Below are 20,596 nucleotides of genomic sequence, written 5' to 3'. Positions count from 1 at the left end.
ACAAATATCTTCACAAAAATGTACTAATTCTAGCATTATTGGTCATAAGAAATTTTTGTCTGTAGTATTTGTCACAAAAACCCACAAGGACTTCTATTGCTAGGGACTTACTTTCTGAATATAAGCGTCTGAATCCTTTCTGCCTCAGTAAAGAATATCATGACATTTGTCCTTCACCATGAGTGAATCAAACCACATTTTGCTTCAGTTTCTCCATTAATATGTGGGGGGCATGGGATCATCACAGAGACATTATTGGCAGTAATTTGTACATCTATGTCACTTTGAACAGGAAGAGATTAATATTATTTAATACCTCAGGAAAATTCTACACTGAGATTTATCAGGATACAGGGAAAAGGGGATAGAAGTTTTATGGTTGGTAAAATAAATACTGCACTAAGCGTTTAATTCAGGTTATGGAAAGATGTGTAAAGCCCTTTGCAACCTTTCCTCAAATGATCATTTTCATGCTTTTGCCAAGTGAGGAGCAGAGGTAGAGTGAGGATTAGTGGTTTGCCTGTGGCCACATCTTGAGTCAAGTATCGTGACCCCCATTTCCTTCCTCATATTGCAAGACAGCACTCCGAGGAAAAGCACCATTGGCTACTGGAACAGACCAGAACTGTGTCTAGCTCTGTAGCCTGTCTCCATCAGTGGATGGTGCATAATTACCCTCTTGAGGATTTTTGCAATAATGTACCCATCAGGGACATGTCTGCCCAGGTCCTGCAATAAGAGGTTGGTTCATGCCTTCAGGCAGAAGAATAATGAACCTCTTTCTACATCTCTCTCAGTTCCTTCATTTAATCAGACCTTTTAACCTGCGCCATTCGGGACAGACCTACCATCCCTGGAAACGAATGGAAAATCTGGAGACAAGGATTTTTTATACTGACTATGGACAAGCAGATGCCAGAAGCTGTAAATTGATGTAAGATGTCTACCACTCATAAAGCACGAGTTCATAAAGCAACATTTTTTCCATAAAACCTAACTACCTTGCTCATGTATTGCCTTACATGTCACATAGAAATCTTGCATATCACGGTCTCATCAATAGCATTCCTGGAACTAGGTTGTTCTTAGTAGTCATTATGCCCAGGTAAACATCAGCGCAAACAACAACAAAAGTACACAGCTTAGCTCTTCCCTGGTTATATTTGGCTATTTATGGACTATAAAACAACTCAATATTTAGGCAAATATATCTGCAAAAAGTAGGTGGATTGCTTTCTTTTTTTCCCTTTCTATAACAAAATAATCATGTTATTTGTATAGTACTGTTGGATTCTCTAAATCCTGAGTTGAATGTGGGCAGCTATGATACATATACTTACAAACAGGTGGGGTTTACAATAGTTGTTTTAATTTGTTGGCCCGTATCTAGACATGGAGAGTTCGAAGACACGTTTGGTCCGAGTGGTCCAAGAAGTCCTAACTAGCTGCGAAATGCTAGTTAGGACACATGAGTGTGATTTTTCTCTCTGTCACAAGCTCCTTTAAAGAACTCAAGCAGGTCTCGTAATTCCAGCCTCCTAGAGGTGTTGTGGAAATAAAATCCATTACTGACTGCAATGCTCAGATGTGTCGTGACAATAAGGGGCATCGAGGCTCCTAGATGGATAAATTACCAGAAAGGTTTTGAAAGATTCAGTGAATCTTCAATCTATTCACTGCAGAGAAACCTTCCTAGCAGAAACCCAGCTATTAGTATGCAGGAGAGCACTCCTGTAACAAAACCAGCGTGTAAAATGATTAAATCACACCGGAGTGAAGAGTTAACAAGGCATGGCTGCACACGTTTGCTGTTAGCTCGCAGCACCGCGCAATGTTTCGTCTCAATAGCAATTCAATAACTGGGCTGTAATTACATCGCAGGCCTTAATAAGTGCGGGGCCAGTCCTCCCAGGTGCTGAGTGCTCCTAACTCCCGCCAGCCGCAGCAGAGGCCGGAGGTACCCACAGCAGCAGGGGAGCCCCTCGGCACGTCATGGGACTCCAGCAAGACCAGCCTCCCGTGCCACCGTAGCATCGTTCCGTGCCTTTAGAATTAGGCAACGATCTCTTGAACGAGGGATTGAATTTTGAGTTATACCAGCAGTAAAGCATTTACAAAAAATATAATGACCCATTTTGGCTTAAAGCACATAATTATGTATTATATGTTTTTATAGCACTGTGAGTGTGCTACCAAAGAGACCCAGTGCAGCTGCGAGAGGGAGTATCATCCTGTGGCTTTTTCAGTTTGGAGGGTCCTGAGATGCCTATGTGTGTGGAATTTGCTCCTTGTGGGTGATATGGAAGTATTGATCTTCTAAGAAGGATTTGAACAGGGGAAAAAGTGTTTGCTTGTCAAACGCTACAGGGACAGTGTTTCATTAGGAGGGTTTTCTGTTGATAACACCCAGGTTAAAATGGTAGAAACTCTTTTTCTTGTTTTTGAGAGATGAAGAAGCTGAAGTTCCTGTTTAACCTCTCCAGGTAACCACTTCATGTGGCTTGGGGTATCTCTGCCAGATGGCTGGGGAAAGCTTGCTGCTGTGGGTACAAGTATCTAACTCCAGGGCCTGAAACAAACATTAAATGCACAGAAGGGAAATACCTACGTTTAATCCCTACTTAAACTTTGTTACATAGAAAGCCTGCTGCCTGGCAATATTTCTGAAGCATGTGGGTTTAGCGTCACCTGATAATATCATAAAACTACCCATCATGGTAATGGCAAAGCATCTTAGAGAGTCTCCGAAGCACTTCTTACTGAAATTCAAGTAAATGCTTTCTAAGCGCAGCTGGTCCTGCTAAGAGGGCCAGAGCTTGGTAATTCAGGTGACCTTTGGTGAGAATCATAATAAATTATATCATTGAGGTAGTCTAAAGAGACTTAATTAGATGCTGAAATAACTACTCATGCTGGAAAGGAGTTTTATTAACCAAGTCAAGAGCCTATGGATAGAGAAGTGCAACCGGCGCACCCCAATTTAAACAAATGTGAAATGGTGCTTCCTGGATTTTACTAATGGGGTATGCACCAGCTGCCGCCACACCTCAGTGTAGCCACGTCAGTAGCTCTGAAGACCCCCAGCCAAGGCTGAGAGCCAACTTTAAATACTTTCCTTACTGCAGGCACCGTAAGCAATATCTCCCAGGTAGTGACCGGGAGGAGGGGGGTCAGGGGAAGGTGGTTTTTACCTGTCTCCCAACTGATTGTGCCTCTCTGTGTCCCACCTCGTCTTGCTGTGAAATGCAGTAACCCCCTGTAAAGCACCTCATGGTATTTTTCATCAGTACGTCTTGGAGGATCACAGCACTGTATGTCCACAGGGACTGGAAGACAAAGTCAGTGCTACTATTGAAAAAGGCAACTCCATCCTCTGTCCTTCTCGGGGATGTTTTCACCAGTGTGCTACCTGTGCCACAAATAGGCTCACTGTGAGCTGGGTCCAGGAACTGAACCGAATGAAAATTATATATAATATTATTTTTCTTCTGGGATCAGTTCTAGAAGCTGTTCTGCTGTTTTGCTGGATGGTTATACAAACATTTCTGATCGTGCAAGGCAGTGGGAAATGCTGGGATGGAACCAAGTGGCTGAGGTGGGGATGGAAGCGGACAACACTACTTTAAATTTTTTAGGGAACCACAGAGTGAGGATTTGGAAGTATTTTATGGGCCATCTGATGACTGCAGCTTTTTGCTGCTGCACCCCAGAGTAGAGTGGTAGCTATAATATAAATAAATTATGGTTTTCATCTACTGGCCCAGAATTACAATGTTTTCCATCACAGCAAGTGTTATAATATGCTTCAACAGAAAGGTTTGCTACTTACTGCCTTACGTGCAGCTTATGGGGGTTCAGATTTTCTCAACCATCTGAGCTGTTGTGGTGGGTTGACCCTGGCTGGAGGCCAGGTGCCCACCAGAGCCGCTCTCTCACTGCCCTCATTCACTAGACAGGGGAGAAAAGGCATAACGAAATGCTTGTAGGTTGAGATAAGGACAGGGAGAGATCACTCACTAATTGTCGTCACGAGCAAAACAGACCAAACTTAGAGAGGGAATTCATCTGATTTATTACTAGGCAAAACAGAGTAGAGGAATGAGAAAATAAAATCAACTCTTAAAACACCTCCCCCCACCCCTCCCATCTTCCCGGGCTCAACTTCACTCCCGGCTTCAACCTTCCCCCCCTCAGTGGCACAGGGGGACGGGGAATGGGGGTTACGGTCAGTTCATCTCACGGTGTTTCTGCCGCTTCTTCATCCTCAGGGGGAGGACTCATCTCATCGTTCCCCTGCTCCAGCATGGAGTCCCTCTCACGGGGTGCAGACCCTCAGGAGCAAACTGCTCCAGCGTGGGGTCTCCCATGGGGTCACAAGTCCTGCCAGCAAACCTGCTCTGGCATGGGCTCCCCTCTGCACGGGTTCACCGGTCCGGCCAGGAACTTGCTCCAGCGTGGGCTTCCCATGGGCCACAGCCTCCTTCAGGTGCCTCCACCTGCTCCGGCGTGGGGTCCTCCACGGGCTGCAGGTGGAATCTCTACACCCCCTCATCCTTCCTCCATGGGCTGCAGGGGGACAGCCTGCCTCACCATGGTCTTCACCACAGGCTGCAGGGGGATCTCTGCTCCGGCGCCTGGAGCACCTCCTCCCCCTCCTTCTGCACTGACCTTGGTGTCTGCAGAGTTTCTTACATCTTCTCACTCCTCTCTCCAGCTGCAAAAGCTCTCTCTCTCTAAGTGTTTTTCTTCTTCTTCTTAAATATGTTATCACAGAGGCGCTGATTGGCTTGGCCTTGGCCAGCGGCAGGCCCGTCTTGGAGCCGGCTGGCATTGGCTCTGTCAGACACAGGGGGAGCTTCTAGCAGCTTCTCACAGAAGCCACCCCTGTAGCCCCCCTGCTACCAAAACCCTGCCACACAAACCCAACACAGCTGTCCTTGGCCTGGATCTGGGTTCTACAGCAAAGGGTAGAAAGCCAGTGTTTGACACTCTGTGCTATGGGGGTCTGAACATGGTGGTGTCTTTCTGGGATTGCAGGAGAGGCAATCCCCAAGAGCGTGCTATCCTTGTGCTATTCCACAAGCCAGGCATCCTAGCCAAAATATCTGGCTAACAACATCCGAGATGCATAAAAACATGGAGGTAACGCTGAAGTGCAGCTAAATGTCCTGCAATGTGATAACGGCCTCTGGGAACCAAGCACAACCCAACGGTGTGGGTGCAGGTTCCCACCCAGCCGAATGCCAAATGAGCACAGCAGCCACGCTCGTGCCTGGAAGGCATTCCCGGTGGTTGCTCACATATTGGGTCACTGGGTGACTGTTATCTGTTGTGACCAGGATGGTTTCCTATACAAGGATGATTACAACAACGCTTGGGTTTTTGTATACCGGGTAGCGGGAGGCTGTAATTAGTGCTTCCAGGCAAACTGTGACCTTTTGGAACTTTTCCTGAGGCTTATGAAGCTTAAATTAGTTTCTGCCATTTGAAAGCATCCACAGACTTAATCTCTAGGTCCTATTTGTATTATAATTACTATATAATTCACATTTGCATTCACTTGACTCCTTTTCTCACTTAAGAGCCGAGGTTGGCTCTTGTGTCTCAACACCTTTGTGCGTAGTTCACAGGTCAGAAATCCCGTGGGTAAAGGCAGGATGGGGAGAGCTCGTTCCTGCTCCCTCACGTGCTCGTAGGACTTCAAAATAGCAGACTGATATGAAAAATCCCTTTTGCACAAACAGAAGGTATCAAAAGAGCTTTTTCTCCAGGAAAAGAGAGGATGCTATCAGTGGTTTGAAATTTGAAAGAGAACTTTTCTATCAGCTGTTAACAACATAGTTATTGAAGTAGTCTGAGATTAATTAAAGTGGTGACTTTTGTGGATCGTCCAGTCACATTTTGTCTTCCTTTAAGTAGACCATTCATTTATGTTATAAAATACTTCACTGTATTTTTTATACATCTTTAATGCAGTGTAAAGTACCCATAAATACTCAGTGACATAGAACAAGTGGAAAAAAATATGCATGAATATTTATTAATAAAATGAACAGAAAACACCTGTAATTTCCAGTGCATAAAAAAAAAAAAAAAGATTGTGGAATGAAGGTGAAACTCCTATCCCCTTTAAAATTACCTCATTCTGCAAAGCACTACATGTTCTTTGCTTTTACATGCTTTGATCCTGTTTTCTTTTTGACTCTTGCTTGTAAATATGAGTTGTTTGGCATTGCCCAGAGGAAGGTGATCTATCATCTGCTTGCAGCCAGGGCTCTTGTCATTCGGTCATCCCGTACGTATAAAATTTTATCTGAACTCCACTCGTAGGAGATAAATGACCCTGAGAACAGGCTTCCTCCGATGCTTCAAATAATGAAGCTTCACAAATCAGGCAGTGGCCTCCTGCATGTTGAGACCAGGGTGCATGTGCGTTATTTCCAGCTATATGAGCGACCTTGGTTGAACTCATTATTCTGCAGTGGATACTACAGATGTTACCATCCTGCAAGATTTAAAGCTTCCTCTGAGGAAAACTGCTTCTTTCACCTTGTTTGCCAGCTGGACCAGCTGTAAGGTTTATTGCTGGCTTTTGTTTTCTGTTTGCATGATACTTGTTTAGTTCTTTATTAATGCAGTCAGTACATTAAGGATATATTAAAACCTGAGAACTCATGAGAGGAAAACAGCTTAATAAATAGACAATGCAAAGCAATGTTATTTATGTGGGGTTTTTTTAAAGTTATTACCTGGAATCAGTTATTATTTAACTAGCTAGGTTATCATTATTTTGTTGCAAGAGAATTTTACTTACGGAAAAGAATAAATTAAGATTATCTAAATCAATTTATCCTAGGCTTTTAATGGAATAAACACAAAATATGCTATGGGGTTTTATTCTGTCAGTGTTAATGAGTTGTAAATGGCACTGAGAAGAGAGTATTTTCTTTCATGCTGCGATTACAAGGAAATATCCTTTTCCCTTGAATATATCACAGTATGTTTATTAGAGGAGCTGGGAGGAGTAACAAGGACTGCAATTCTCTTCCTCCCCTTCCACAGCTCTACCAGAACATGGCTACAGTCTCTCCATTATGACGGCACTGCCGTGGTTCATTTTAATCATGGAATCACAAGATTAAAGAAAAATTCAGGTTGGAATGGACCTTAGGAGGTCTCAAGTGCACCCTCCTGCTCCATGCAGTGTCAGAGCAGAGATCAGACCAGGTTGGTCTTCCAAGCCTCCAAGGATGGAGAGTGCACAAACCTCCATGGCCATCCTGAGTTATCCAGAGACTTTCCGAGGTAGGCAGGGAGCACAGAAAATGTCAGGCATGTTCCTCCACATACGGTATTTCTCTTAGGATTAGCATATACTAATCCAATATGAAACTCAAGTATATTTTAATAACAGGGACAAATGTTAAACTTCTGCTTTCATCTCTTTTCAAAGTTTGCAGAAAGCCTGGATTAAAATTGAATTGAGGGAGGTTAAATTAATGAGAGATTCAATTAGAAATGGCAGAAAATAGAACAGAAATTGGAAAAAGAGATATGGGTATGGGGAATTCTCTGTTCAGATTTGTTCTTCCAACCATAGATCTGAACCAGCATACTAGAAAATAATACCATAGCTTTTTGGGAAGTCAGTGATCCCCACGTGGGCTGGAGTGGTTCCCTTCTACCTCTGGTATTTACATCTCCAATACATGGTCACAGTGCACTATCAGGTTCAGGAACTCTGCAAGCAAATTCTCCTAACCTTTTTTCAGCTGATCTTATTGCTAAAATGGATGAATATACCTGCAACATTTCTTTAAAGTTGTAGGTTTTCCTCACTCCCCCTTGGAACCAACCACATGTATTATTGCGTTATGTCTTTTGAAAACTTTAGCCGAAGCCACATGAAAGGAAGGAAATGCTTTCACTCAGCCTACTCGATGTGATGCCTCATTGGATGATATTAATTAGGAAGGAGAGGATGGGGATTAGTGAAAGTATTGTAAGGGAAGGTTAAGTACCAGCTAAATGAAAGAAGGCAGTAGATTATGATGAAGAGAAATATAAGGCTAATTGGAGATCAGCAGCAGGGTTCATTAGGAGCTGGTCTTGGGAATGACCTTACTTAGCTTGTTCCCTGGCAGCCTGGGAACCCAAAGCTGGACGCGGCTAATGAAATTTGTTAAGGCCATAAAGACAATAAGCATCATCAGAAGGCGGAGAGAAATACTGGAGAAGCTGGCTGTCTTGCAGGGCTGGAGTGGGAGAAATTAACAGTACGAAGACCGAGATTAAGCACGTAGCAACTCAGGGCAAGAATTTGTCTTGTATGCTTGAAGCGCTTGAGTGACAAATGCCTCGGAAGAGGAGATGGGTGTCTGGGCATGCAATGCTGATCACTGGATCTCCGCAAACCATCTGCAGGCTGTGGCCGTGGAAAAGGCAAGTGCTCTTTTAGGATGGATCAGGCAAACAATTTTCCATAGAACTGGGCAAGTAGCCATTTCACTGTATAAGGACCAGTTAAGACATCCTCTGCAGCAGGGGTAGAGCCCTGGTCGTTTCTGTTCAGGAAGAAGGAACTGAATGTGAAACATTCTTGCATTAAACGATAAGAGGAAAAGAAAATTTGTCTTACAAAAGGGAGCTAAAATAATTTAATTTATCCTACTGGATGAGGGCTTTGGGGACACATGACTGCTCCAACTGTAATGGGAATACTCACCATTAGTGGAAAGCAGCTTGTTGGCACATCCCCAAAAAGGTGTAAACTGGAGTGACAGCCGGTGTAGCTTCAAGTTCGAAGGCAGCTCCTACCAGAAGAGCAAGACACCAGTAGGAATTACATCAGCAAAAACAGAGCTCTATTTAGAGGGCGTTTGTCAATTACAATTACCTGTGCAATTGTACAAGTACAATTACCTGAAGAAGCAAGGGAGGGTCTTCTCAGAGGCAGAGGTCCCATGTCCTTCTGTGTTTCAGCGACCACAGGAGAGGCAGCAGGATGGAGCTGGTTAGTGTCAGCCCAGCTTCCCACACCGCTCCTTGTAGGCACCTCTCAAAATCCCATGGAACAAACTCAGGACTTGACCATGCTTATTCACTCGAGCAACCTTCTGAAGAATTCATCAGAGCTGTTTTGTGTAATATAATTAAGGACAAATCTCTTGCTCATTTGCCCTCTAGACACTGCTAACTGAAGTCACCTCAGAACAACCAGATTTATTTCTGCTCTATATAAAGTAAGCATGAAATTTATTACGAGTATCAGACAGGGCAGAAACAAGCAGTACCATCGGTGCCGTTTGTGCAATCCTGCATATTGCCCGAGAACAAGACAGTATTGATTATTTTACAAGACAAGTTACATTTGAGGAAGTAAAGATTAGATTAAAAAATTAAATGCCTTGGGGAGGGTGAAGAGCAGCACAAATCTGTTTGATGTTTGTGTCAACAAGGTTGCCAAAGCAAACAGCACGAACATCTGTCTGTAGCATAGACTGGAAAATGCTGTAAATGGGAAAATATTTTAATTGTAAGCAGTGGTTCACAGAACTCACCATGTCTTTATTTATTAGGATGATAATATCACCCCAACATCTGAACTTTATGCAGCCCGTATAAATAATTCATAGATTAGCAAATAAAGAGATCTGGAATCTGTACACAGAGATGGCTGTTGCCAATTATCTCACTTGTGCAGAGCCAGACCCTCTCAGCTCCCATTGCTTGCAGCTGCTCTTTTAAATCATTCATCAGCGCTTAAGAGATATGCTGGTGGCACTGGCAGAGAATATTTGAATTTTCATTGTTTACACACTGTGAATTTAGCTTCTGGTCTGAAATTATCTGCCACATTGAAGCCTTTGAGAATACGGATGAGAAGAATAAGACAATTCCTCTTTTTTTCCCTTTCTAACACTTATATAACTTTGATTATCTTTTTTGCAATTTTACTTCATATTCTTTTTATAACCAGTACTTTCATTTTAAAGTTGTAGCTGATATGATTCCCTATGCTGTTTAGATCATGAAAACATGAATATTCTCTTAAAAGTATTACAAAACAAGTGAAGGGTAAATATTTTGCTCACAGTTGTATGATTTTTCATTTTTATTCTGGAAATCTATACTTTAGCACCTAAATAGCTAGAGTTGCTTCTTTCTGATAGTGTTTAAGCAGAACCATCTTGGAAATAACAATGAAAGCTGCTTAAAACATTGATGACAAGCCACGGCCAATGCTTTTGCTTGTCAAATTACTGAGGCACTTTCAGATCGCGGCGGGTAGTACTTCCTTGATGATAAATTTGCCTGTGTCATTATAGCGATATGGCTTAATTTACTTCTAGCATGGATAATGACAGTAACATTTTTAAAGTCAAAGACCTTATGATAAAGTCAGATTTTTAGCTGCATTAATTGAAAATCTCCTTCCAGTAACTAGAGGTCTATGCAGCATTGCTAACTACGTGTCTATCCAGGAACGTACAGAGTATGTCTATACACACAGAAGTTCTCCTGCCAATTGTTTTGGTCTTTTCGCTTTTGCTAGAAATAAGGCAGCAGCATTAAAACTGCTGTCAAGTTACTGAAGTTAGGTGGTGCAATGCTGGAGCCGAGGAGAGGAGCAGAGCTTCAAGCCAGGTGAAGCGGTTCCAGCTGAGAGTGCTCCAGCACATCCCATCGCGCTCCTGCCAGAGGGATGCAGAGAGGGATAACGGGGTTATAGAGCCTGTACGGTGCCACCCAGCATCCTAAAAATTTTGAGGGAGGTGTCAGGGAGCAGCAGTGCCAGGTGCCACACCTCAGGGCATATCACAGCCCTGTTATAACAACCCTCTGCAGCCGGGGCTGGGGAAAGAAATTCGACAGCAGCAGCAGCATCACCTCGTCATGCCGGAAAGCAGCCTGCCCCCGGTTTTGGGAACGGTCACCCAGGCTACGGGCTATGTGCTGGGGCGCTCTTACCTTTTCACATCAATAGCAAAGCAGCTCGGTATCTGCTTTACTTTCTTTAAGCGGAGCACATTGTGTTTTATTCTGCAAGGAGCACAGGCAAGTGCCTACATCCAGCCTGCACCTGATGCTCACGTGTGCTCAGGACCTCTCTAGGCAAGAGGCAGAGCATTTGCAAAGTTTCCAAGGGGGACGGGTAGACACAGGAGCTCATCAGTGCTGATTAAAGAACAGAAGCAGCAGAATGTGCCAGGGCTCAGGAGTCCCAATCAAAGCCCGTTTGGAAGGGCTCTGGAGAGAGGAGACACGGAGCAGAGGATGTCCTCGCTCTGCTTCTGTCAGCTCCCAGCAGTTCATTGAACAAATTAGGTTTCACTCTCAGATCTGCAAATGACAGTGGATGGCATTTACCAGATGGCATGTGTAATGGGACTGTCACACCGTTATAGGTTTAAAAATAAAGTATGGGAGGCAGCTAATGAATATACACTTCCTAATTTCAAGAATTTCGTTCTATCCCTGTCAGGCATTAGGCACTCGACTTGTGAGTGTTGAAAGACTTGATGTGTGCGTATTAAAAGACATAGTCTAGCATGTAACTAGGCTGCTTTACTTTAAAAATTGGCATTGAAATAAGCAATTTGCATCATTCCTAAAAAAAAAAGTTATTTTTCTTCTTAACGACTTTCGGCCTGCTGAAACTGAAATGCATTATTAAATGGAATGTCGTCATGGGGAATATTTAATATTGAGAGTAATCTTTCACACAAATCTGATGATTCTACTCTGTAGATTTTTGTCTTTAGCATTTTTCCTAATTTGTTGAAAAATAAAAATTGAGAAACTCAAAAGTATACTTTTTCAAGAATACTGCTGCATATTTTAAAATATTTTTATTTTATATTACCTCAAACTGTATATCTTTGTATGGGACCTCACTTTAAAATATTGATTCGTGGAGATGACCATAAGGTAGTGAGACACTAATGAAACACAATATATAGTACATGGAATTTTCTAAACTACATACTGGCTTTTTTCTTTATTTATTAGTTTCTCACAGTTTTGCCAGTGCCAACACAAAAAGGAAAAATAAATTAGAAAATAAAAGGATTATATGCATTGTATTTCTCTCTCTATCCCTTTCTTTTTGTTAGGCATTAATTAAAGGACTGCTCTAGCTCCGATTGAAGTCATTTGGGAGGATTCCTTTTATTTTCAGTGATGATTTTATCATGCTCATGATGAATTGTTTATTAGGTTTGTTGCTTTCCCAGCAGATTGGCTTCTGAGACTGCAGGGGAAAAAGCAGGGCAGATTTATAAATAAATACGGTCAGCATATCAATGTGTATTGGTAGTAGAAAGGTAAACTCAGCTAAATCCTGGTGAGTAAAACACAGTTTTCCTCTGTGCATTATACTCACTTAGCTGCATGCAAAGAAAATGGTGCAAACAAAGGAATTCCATTGTTAGTGAAGAAAATTCTCAGTTACTAGGAAACAAAAATCAGGTTGCCATATCGGTAAGCTTAATTATAAATAAGACTTTTTTTTCTGCCTCTTCTCTGTATAGGTAAGGTCTACATGTAATGCTCTCGATGGTAAGCAATGGGATCTAGTTTCTTGGCAGCACGGGGAAAACCACTGACACAATTATACCACCCTAAAATCTTTCTTGCTCTCAAGAACTTATTTCACTTACCGAACGAGTATGGGTGGCTCACAGTTACCCATTTTTGTTGCCATTTGTGTGCGTACTGGCAGTTACGGCATTTCAGGCACTTTTCCTCAGCCGCTTGTACACAAATTGCTGATGTACGTGACTGGTGATCACGCAGGATTTGCTTGTAGGTTGAAGGACTCAAGATATCTTAAAGGGGCTTGAGTCTCAGTGAATATCAAGCCTCTTAAATTAAGTTGTCTTAATTTCAAAGCTTAAAAAAATGTTTTTTGATATCAATGTAGTTCAACGGCAGGTTTCCCCTGCATGCCAGCAGCGTGCCACCAGACTGTCAGAGCCTAAGAAAGTAGGAAATGTTGTTTCTAATAACCTTTCCTCCACGGGTCGTTTGTACAGATGGTTCCAAATTTTGCCCTCCCCACCAGCTGCACACCCTCATCGCATAGGAAGTTTGAACTGGAAATACAGTACATACAAAAGAGAAGTCCTGCCACGAAGACTGGTGAGGCCGCACCTCGAGTGCTGTGTTCAGTTTTGGGCCCCTGACTACAAGAAAGACACTGAGGTGCTGGACTGTGTCCAGAGGGCAACAGAGCTGGTGAAGGGTCTGGAGCACAAGTCTGATGAGGAGCGGCTGAGGGAACTGGGGTTGGTTAGCCTGGAGAAAAGGAGGCTGAGGGGAGACCTTATCGCTCTCTGCAACTACCTGACAGGAGGTTGTAGCCAGGTGGGTGTTGGTCTCTCCTCCCAAGTCACAAGCGATAGGACAAGAAGAAATGGCCTCACGTTGTGCCAGGGGAGGTTTAAATTGGATGTTAGGAAAAAAATCTTCACCAAAAGGGTTATCAAGCATCAGAAAAGGCTGCCCAGGGAAGTGGTTGAGTCACCATCCCTGGAAGTATTTAAAAGATGCGTAGATGTGGTGCTTAAGGACATGGTTTAGTGGTGGACTTGGCAGTGCTAGGGTAGCGCTTGGGCTCGATGACCTTAAGGCTCTTTTCCAACCTAAATGTTTCTATGATTCTGTGATTCTTTGATCTATGATCTTCACCCACACACGGCATGGCAGCCTCTGGCCCTGCTGTTTGGGATCTTTGCCGGGCGTACAGATGCTGCTGCTGCATCATACTACATTATGGGGAAAGGGAAGGAAAGTAAGATAACCACTGTCTCTGATGTTAAGGATTAACCATTTCATTATTGCAGTGCTTCTTCCATCTTCCTGAGCAGTATTGTCAAACTCATTGGAAAAGCTGTGAATGGGTATGGTAGTAACCTATGAGTAGCTGTGCTGGGTCAGACCAAAGCTCCTTTTGGCCCAGCGTCCTGTCTCCAAGCACAGTCAGCAGATGGTAGTTGAGAAACAGAGAAAGAAGCTGACAGCTACAAAAAGAACCTAATCTCATGTACCATCCCATTTTTCTATCAGTCAGCCACTTGGTGACTTTCTGAACAAGAAGTTGAATCCAGACCACTGTGCTAACGACTGTAGCATCCTACAGCACCCTGTGCTGAAGACTATAGCGGCCTGTGGTAAAGACTACAGCATCCTAAAGACTGCAGCATCCTATGGCAATGAATTCTGCAGTTCACTCATGTGCATTGCCTTGTAATGATAATCATCCTGGTATCCTGCTGATGGATTTCAATACCCAAATGCTGCATTTTAAGACTGCATATGTGGTCTTTTTTTAGTGTAAGAGTCAAACTGGTGTTTAATTCATTTTATTAAAAAAAAAAACAAAAAAAAAACAACCATGTGCAAAACAGCAACAGTTATCCGTAGCATATAAAATGTAAATGCTTTGTGCTGTGATGTTTGAGTGTCATTAGAATAATTTAAAAAGCAAGTGATTTAATTGTGTTTGTGCTAATTGTAATGTTTACAAATTAGGGAAAGATGCATTTAGTGGTCCGTTGGGAAAGGGCTTTGAAACCTCACATATCTTCAAGTCTACAGTACTGTCATTTATTCATAGACTCTTTCTAATACCAGGGTGATTTGCTTTTTAGATTACTCTTGCATGGAAAGCAAGTCTCAGGAGTCTTCAGCTCCGTGGAATTCAAAACCAGGTTCGCGTGTGTCTGTGTGTGCTTCGATAGATATTTAACCGAGTTCTTTTCTTCTTCTTTTCAAGGTCCCCGAGTCCCGATGGTGACTGTTCACAACACAACCAGTGCACAGAGTAAGAATGGGCTTGAGCCTTGTAATTCTTCAGAGCAAAGTAGCCAGGCAGGATGATAGTAGCTGCTTTTTAGTAAACTTACACTAGCGGGGAGCCCAGACTCTGCCTATGTCCAAGTCTTGGGGCACGAAGACAGTGGTTTGGACATGACATTTGTTATCAACTTTCTCAAAAAAATGCAAAATTCAGATATCTCTCTCTCTTTTTGTTAGTCCTTCACAAGTATTGATTTATGTCCTACTCAAAAATAAGAAATATTTAGCTAAATCTACAATTTAAAAAAAAAAAATCACTGATATATATTATCAGGCTGAAAGAGATAACGCAGAGGAATGAGCCCCACAAGTTGTACCTCTGCCTGGTTTCCTGATCTGTTCCCAAGGATTGCAGCACTTCTTTGTTTAGTACAGCTTTTTTAATGCTAGTGAGCCACATCTACACCAGTGTGAAGCTGGAATTATTCCAAATGCAGGTTTCTTACCTCAAAATCTTTGGTACTGGCTGTAGCCATTGCCAAACTGGTTAGGACTCCCTGTAGAGCCCAGAGCGCCATGAGGTTTCTGAGGTTCCTCCTTCACACCTGTAGCAATACAAATTATTGAGAACGATCCTTGTTTTGCCCCAAGTCAGCGTGGCAGGGAGCCTCAGACAGACAGCCCTTCTCTGTCCCTTCTCTACAGCGGTCTGACACCACGGTGCCCCTTTCTCTCTCTCATGAGCCTCAGGAGACTTCACAGCATGGCGTGGGACTGAGTCTCCTGTGAGACCAAGATTTATCTGCTCACGTCATTTTGATGGGAGACCCTTTTCTTTCTTTTTAATACAGAGTTTAGCTCAGCCTTAACCTGCAATTAGGGACGTTAGGCATTGCTGTAGTACAAATAATAAGCAACGCTTTTATTCTAGCTGCTCTGTCCATGGCCGGTATCAGTTTATCAGGTATCAGTTTCACTTAACTGGATTTACAGCAACTCGCTGCTGTTGTATCTGCAAAGGAGCAGAGGAAACCAGGGAATTTCGCTCCCAAAATAAAAGTTTTCTGTGAAATGCTGAGCTGCTTAATTTCCCACTGAAGGTGGTACGTGTCAAAGGAAAGACTTCTGCGGCACCAGGACATGTGTGAAAAAAGCACAGGATCCATCTTGCTTTATACAGTTTCTGTGTGTGACTTTTTATTCCCTGTTCTCTCAATTTCTGTTGGCAACATGCATTTCAAGCCCTTATCCCACCTAAAAAAAATTTTGCTTGTAAGCAGGATGTGTAGAGTGCAATCCCAAATCCTGATTGAATTTTTTAAAATCAAATTTAAAATTAAATTTGTTCCATATTGTATCCTCTACCATTAAAACAGAAATACTCAGTAGCGTTCCATCTAGTGTCAACAGTGTCCAATACTGTTAAGGAAATGTATTGTACGTTTAACTCTAATTTATCCTCCCATCCTTTTCAATTAATTATTCCAATTAAAATGTTCCTTTGCAGAGAAAGACATGCATAAAATTTAGCAGGATCCTGGAACAAGTTAGGTTAAAGCAATATACTGCTGCGTGACTGTCATGTAAGGGCAGCAAGAGAGATCTTTCTGCCAAAGCAGAGAAGGATAACGTACTCTGGACCATGACTTAGACTGTCTGCCATCACCTCGCTTACGGGGTGACTGTGAGATAAATATATAATTTCCTCGTGCCTCAGTTTCCGCACTGGTCTATAATTTCTGGATAGAAGTGCCATGATGGAGCTCACTGATGTGGCTGGCCAGGGGAAGGGTCTCACTGCGGAGCCGGCGTTATTGCTGCTGGGGGCTGGGGCTATAGCTCCGTGTGCCGGTCTGGTCCCTTTTGAAACTACTTCTGTATTAATTTGCAAAAGTTGGCGCTTGTACCTGTTCTGGTCTACAAAAACAGAGGATGTTGCCACAGGGCCAGGAGAGTTTCTTAGCTTTGACCTACAGCTCCAAAGTGATTTTCTTTTTTCCCCCCTTAAACACAATACCTTAATTTTACCGTAGACACGGAGATGGCTGACTGGCTGTAACAGCATGTACAGGACAGTGCTCTCGTGATCTATGTTATAGCCTCCTGTATAGTTTTATAAAATACTTTTAGGTGCATCAAATGAGAGATACTGTAAAACAGAAACAGCAAATGAAGGGCTTAAAAAAGTAACGTAAACCACACCGAGAGTAGTTTTATTTTGACAGACATATATGTGTAGCATGTATTAAATAGAGAACTTGATCTAGTCATGCACAGAACACATTCCCTACTGAAATTCATGATTTTCCGCATATGATTATCATTTCCCCTGGTTCCTTTTTCCCCCCTCATTCTTTTGCTTTTGAATAAAGGGCAACTGACAGTTGCATGTTTCTGAATTTACTTATTTAATATGAGCCCATTACTCTATAGAGGGAGTTCGCCTCTGTGTTCTGCAATAATCTGATAATAGTGAGTTGCACTGAATATTATAGAGTGCTTACATTTAATTAAGCAATGACCATTTGTACTCCACAGACTCAAGCTCCCTGTGGTCCTAAAGCAGAAAAGAAAGTCCTTTAGGAGATATGCCAATCTTTTTTATTTCCTCCACAGTCTTCCTGGCTTTCTGTGAATGCAATTATATGAACAAATAAAACGGCTTGACTAAATTCCCCTACGTGGCAAGCCCCTTTCTGCTGATAAAGCTACTTGTGTGTGCCATAATTAAATGAGAATCTTAATATTTAACTAAATGTAATAGGCCGTTGCTTTGGCACTTTTGTGGGGGTTGTGGTTTCAACAGAGATGAGCCAGGCTTTTCAGAAGCAGGGTGAATAGTCATTGAACCAATATACTATTGCTGAAAGATCTGTGAAATGAATTAACGGGGAGGGGCATGTTTTTGTGCTGTGCCGGCCTATTCAGCAGAGATGGGCAACGAGAGCGTGACAATCAGGTACCGTAAGTAGTATTTGAGGAGCTGGGGTTACACATCTATTTATCGGTGTGTCTCAAAAGGGAAGTTACAGTCAATAAAACACATAATTTGGTGCAAAACCTCAAATGCTCCTCAGGTTCGCATGGCAGAGATAATGCCCTGGATCCCCCTGGTTCAAACCCAGCCTGATGCCATGGGGGTGAGCACTGCAACGCGCTCCCCAGACCAGGATTCGCTGCCACCACAGTGGGATGCCCCCAGCCCTTGAATCCCTCCTCCGTGGGGCTCAGGAGCCTCACCATCACCAGGAGACATCTCCCACCACCTAGGACATACAACCTGAAATGTCTCCTGAAGACGAGCCCTTTCCTTACCAGCTGGCAAGGACTTGCTCTTTCTGATGTTGGAGGTGGCCGCTTTTTCTCAAAGAGGCTCAGCGGTTAGAACAGATGGCCAGGATGGGGGGTATAAAGGTTAAATCCTGGGAAGGAGGAAGGAATCCTCTATTTCAGTCCCAGAGAGTCCCTGGGTAAGACACACAAGCAAAATGAACAATTCTTGAAACACTCAGAACACCAAGACTGCTCCAAAACCTGACGCTGCAGGTTTGTATGGTCTTTGTCCACTCTTCTCTCCCCGTGGCTTTCCTTCTCCTGGATTTTCTCTTGTGTAGCAGCACAACCTTGTCCTGAAGCCCTCCGTAGTCTCCTCCCTTTACCCATTTATTATGTGTAACTTGGGTACAGACTTGAGGACTGCTTCATTTGATATCTAGCTTTGCATGGCAGATAAATATCTGACTGGGATCCATAATACTCCCTCAACAAGGAAGGTCACATTCCCATTTGCTATAAATCAGCTGAATGTCACCGATTTCAGGAATATAGCTTTTTGCCAACACAGAACCTGGAAAGGGTTTCAAAGACTTAACTGAATTAGACATCTGTGAGAACTAGAAGGAAATTGTTTTATAAGAAAACTTGTGTTACAAATATTAAGGTAGCTATAAAATGTTAAAATGCTTTTTCACAAACAATGCCAAAAGTTTTTGTGATCTTGTCCTTCTTTCAGAAATTTTTGAGCTGGAGGTAAATGAAAATGTGCAGCTGACTGTAAATGACAGGCAAATGCCTAAGGTAGAATACATGGAAATCAAGATAGACGATTACAGTAAGTAGCACCTTTCCTCTCTCTTATTTTTCTTTTTCCTTTTCACTGCTGTTGGTGTGAAATGATACAGTCATCTTGGCTAGACTGGCAGGAGGAAAAATTACGTTGGCTCTCAATAAACTCACACAGTTTGCAAAGCACTCTCTTAGGATGTGCTACATAAGGAGGTTATTACAGAGACAGGATTCGATGAGAATGCAGCTGAAGAAAGACAAAATGATAGCGTTGGGGATTTTTTCCTTTTAAAATATTCTTTGTAGAGAAAAATCTACTCCGGGAAGTGGCATGGTGTGGTGCCCCCATTGTTCAGGGCATTTGCCCCAGCTGGACTGGTGTATTATTTGAGATGGGTTTGAAGTGGGATACTGTATGTGCTTACTGGCTATAGCTGTGGCCGCCTTTCAAAGCCATATCGTTTGATAGGTTTGGGGAAAAAATAGCTTTATCAGAAAAGCCAAAAGACATTTCACCTGCAGTAAAGGCGGCAGAAACTTGGAGCAGTTTGTATCTGCAGCTGGTGCATTATGTGTACCATTTGTGTAATCATTGCCCACATATCTATACGCCAAAGAGGTTGGAGATAGGGAAAAGCCTAATGGCAAACAGCCAAAGCGTAAGCATTTTCTGCCTGTCTCTGTAATTCTGCCTGAAACAACCTAAAAAGCATCTCCTCTGGCTGTAAGCAGGTATCTTACCTCTATGTGGAAAAGCCACATACTCAGAGCTCTGCAACAGCTCTATAAAATCCCAGTTTGTGTGTATGGTGGCAACTTTAAAAAAAAAAACCAAAGAACCTGGGTTCAAAGTACGACCCATAATATTTCCCATGCCAGAAAGGAGCGTGCCTCTCAGCTCAGCTGCAGCGAAATGAAAGCAGAGAGGTGCGATGGATGGCAGGTTACTCATTTCAGCCACTACAAGGTGTTATAAAATGCGAAGCAAAGGCTGAGAGACAGTTGCCATTTGAAAAGGATCATAATGGCCCTAAAATGTTCTGCGTGCCACATGGGCATTGGGAACATAAACCAGTGCATGACATAACAAGAATGGGCATGCATTTCCAGGCTTTACGGGCAGGAAGAGATGGGGAGAGAGCCTGTCATAAAGATCACGTCTATCCCCACCGTGAGCCAATTCGTAGTGGCACCGGCAGTTTATTAGGAATAACTCAGTTTCATGCCAAATTTCTTAACTACAGGCATCACTGAAACATGATTCTGGTCATTTAACCTAAAATATATCTGTGTGCGTGTAATAAATACAAGCTGGCTGCGACCACGTGGCTGCTCTTCTGTGCCCTCCCTGGATTTTCGAGGCTTTGGGCTTACAGCCTCGGGAGCACCGCATGTAGAGCTTAGTTATATTTAAAGTCAAGCGATGGCCTTTTTGGCTGTCCCTGGCCCATTGATCCAATTTGCAGCTATTAGCATTCAGATGGAATAACTAATTAGACAGAGTGTCAGACAATGATTGCAAAGCAAACCACTTAAACCGCACGGTTAATCTGTGTATTAATCTACTGAAAATGCTCCTAATACCAATTTAATTGCTGGGCCTTTGCTAATCTGGATTGTAGTTAACATTGTAAAAATAAATGTTCTGTCGTTAATATGGAAAGCATTTGTCTGGCAGCGTCTTTGGCTATCGATACGAAGCCATAGGAAGGAGTTAAATGAATTTGGT

At 42.8% G+C, this 20,596-nt stretch overlaps 1 protein-coding gene across 4 annotated transcripts in view; it reads left to right on the top strand.

The window, feature by feature from the left end:
- Positions 1 to 20,596, top strand: part of DPP6 (dipeptidyl peptidase like 6) — a 508,492-nt gene that overhangs the window by 475,918 nt on the left and 11,978 nt on the right. For all 4 annotated transcript variants that reach the window (XM_054818789.1, XM_054818787.1, XM_054818788.1 and 1 more), the window contains exons 17-18: positions 14,780 to 14,827; positions 18,815 to 18,913. In XM_054818789.1, coding sequence (XP_054674764.1) covers positions 14,780 to 14,827; positions 18,815 to 18,913 — 147 coding nt within the window. The remainder of the gene's footprint in view (positions 1 to 14,779; positions 14,828 to 18,814; positions 18,914 to 20,596) is intronic.

This window comes from Grus americana, chromosome 2, assembly GCF_028858705.1.
Source record: "Grus americana isolate bGruAme1 chromosome 2, bGruAme1.mat, whole genome shotgun sequence".
NCBI classification, from domain to species: domain Eukaryota; kingdom Metazoa; phylum Chordata; class Aves; order Gruiformes; family Gruidae; genus Grus; species Grus americana.
This window is presented reverse-complemented; position numbering and strand designations above follow the sequence as displayed.